General features: G+C 36.6%; 1 protein-coding gene across 1 annotated transcript; it reads right to left on the bottom strand.

Moving 5' to 3' along the window:
- LOC136821066 (melanocyte-stimulating hormone receptor-like) lies at positions 1 to 1,706 on the bottom strand. The gene has a single exon (XM_067077300.1). The coding sequence runs from the start codon at positions 1,704 to 1,706 to the stop codon at positions 471 to 473; it is 1,236 nt and encodes a 411-aa protein (XP_066933401.1). The 3' UTR covers positions 1 to 470.
- Positions 1,707 to 2,538: the final 832 nt, after the last annotated feature.

Below are 2,538 nucleotides of genomic sequence, written 5' to 3'. Positions count from 1 at the left end.
AAAACCTGAAAATTAATGTTCTTAAAAAGCCTATCACAAAAATTGAAAAATGACTACATTGCAAGGACAATACTCCTCCTAGGTGACCTTAGGTGCTTCCTGTTAGTGCGGAAGTTATTGAAAGTAAGACTAAAATTTTAAGCTATACACGTTTTTTTTAAGAAACTAGTTTTACCAAGCAGCCTCGATGTTTCTTACATGTTTCTAAACTTTTTGACATCTTGAACACCCTTGTCTCACAGGCCCGGTGGAACTTTTTTTCTCAGCGGGGATAAAAATTTGTTCCAAGGTTAAAAAATTCAGTGGCAAGGGTCTTGAAGTGCAATTTTGAAACATTGAATTTCGAATGGGGATAAAATAAAAGTTAATTTCTCCAAATGAGGCTGAAATTCTTGTCAATCTTTCCAGTGGGGCTGGGCTCCCAGCGGATCTGTGACACAGGGGTATTCTTGACTTATGTACGCATAGAATTATTCGGCGTGACTACTGCGATTGCAGAAGCAGTTCTTGAGACTAGCATACCAAGCAGTAATTATTTTCTTTGAATGCGTTCTCAATGATCGTGTAAACGCGATATAAATCAGCGGGTTCACGCATGAAATGATGAAGGGTACAAACGGTGCCAGCCAGTTGTGAAATCCAGTTATACGTTCAAAATTTAGTTCTGCATAAATATTATTCCCCATGAAATAGTTCCATCCAAAAATAAGTGGTATGGTCATAATGGCAACGTTGAGCGCTACTTTCAATTCTTTGACACGTGACAATCTGCCAGCATTGTGTGTAGGTTGAGCATTTCTGTGCTTCTTCTTATCATTTCGAATATTTCGACAAGCTGAGACCATAATAAAACTGTAGGAGATTACAAATAAAAGGAAAGGTATAAGTACACTCAACGTAGCTATGAGGTAGATATACACAAAAAAGTATATTTCGCCTACAATCGGGATTTGCAATAAGCCCATCACAAGGATAGCTAAACAATAAATCCAGATTGCCAAGATACAACGCTTTGCCCTTCTTCTGTTCACATACTTGAAATGCTTCAAAGGTGTTGAAACAGCGATTGCTCTCTCGATAGACACAGCCGTTGTGTGAAGTAAAAAGGCTGACCCAATAGATAAATTAATTGACGGCATGACAATAAGATGAACTTGTGAACTTGCATTATTCATTCCGACACTTGAACCATAAATGATTACAGTAAGCATCATCTTTGTAATGGTCAAAAGATTCGAGATTATCAAATGGGATATAAAGTGGCCAGTTGCATTCCTCAATCGTTGTATTTTGTAGTAAGTATAAAGTATAAGACTGTTTGTAAATAAACCAATAGGTGCCAGTAATGCAAGAACGATGATCGTGAGTAAACGCCATTTTGAGCCGATGATACTAAGCTGAAAATTTTGATCTACTCCGCAAAACGTGTAATATAATCTCCCATCTTCGACAGTGAGATTCAAGTAATTGCAAAGATTAAATGGTTGTTCATATTCAAAAATATCAGTCTTGCCATTGATGACAAAAGGTTTACAGCAATGATAGTCAAATACTTGCTCCTCCAATGTTATCATAGAAGCATTGGTGTTGTTGAAAAGCTGACACATTATTGGTAGCATGAAATGAAAATATGTTGTATCATTGCTCCAAGGATGAATGATATGTAAAATATCATCACAAGAAGTCACATTCAATTCTGTATCCATTACTTTCAATGTTACCTTTGCCACAACGTGAGTATCACAGCTCGAATAAATATCGACAATATTTTCTCTAATGACAACTTGGCCTCTGGTACCCAGGGTAGCCTTTCCCTGGTTTTAACTTGCCTCAAATATTTACCTTCACGACCACGAAGTTAACAATGATACACCAGAATGATCCAGAGATCCTTCCAAAATTTTCCAGAAGGATAGAAGGTTTGTGGTCTATTCTACAATACAATTTTATATAGTTCTTTGATCGTAGCTTCCAATCTTTGCGACTCTCATACGAAAAACGACAAACTTTTCCCCAACTACCCGGATCAGAGATAACTTCACAATCCTCTGAGTTGTGTTTGGTGCACTAAAATCTTAACTGATTTAAAAAATCTTTTCTAACACCATAACAATAGGGCTGTTCCATTAAAAAAACCATACAGGGGGTGAACGAACCTTTTCAAGTCAAAATAAATATGGAAATTGTGTGGATACCTCCTGGAAAATGGCAAAATTTACTAAAATACCCTTGGAAAAATTATTTTCAAACCTTAAAGTAAGAGTGGAAGAGCTAAAATCAGTCTTTTACCCCTGGAAATTTTAGAATAACTTTTTACCCCCTTGGAAAAATAAATAAACTCCCTTTGGAAGTTTTTCTCGGTTTACCATCTGGAAATGTTCGTTCATCCCCATGTATGGTTTTTGAATGGAATGGCCCATTATAATTAATGACAAATTACAACCTGTGACCACCTTGAACCTTGAACACGCCTCTTTAACCAAATGGAAAGTGAGAATTCTTTGAGCAAGATACAAAAACCCCTTTGGACAACAAATT

Source organism: Clytia hemisphaerica, unplaced genomic scaffold (assembly GCF_902728285.1).
Source record: "Clytia hemisphaerica strain Z4C2 unplaced genomic scaffold, Clytia hemisphaerica genome assembly, whole genome shotgun sequence".
NCBI lineage: Eukaryota > Metazoa > Cnidaria > Hydrozoa > Leptothecata > Clytiidae > Clytia > Clytia hemisphaerica.
The sequence above is the reverse complement of the archived record's forward strand: the minus strand, read 5'-3'. Positions and strand labels throughout refer to the sequence as shown.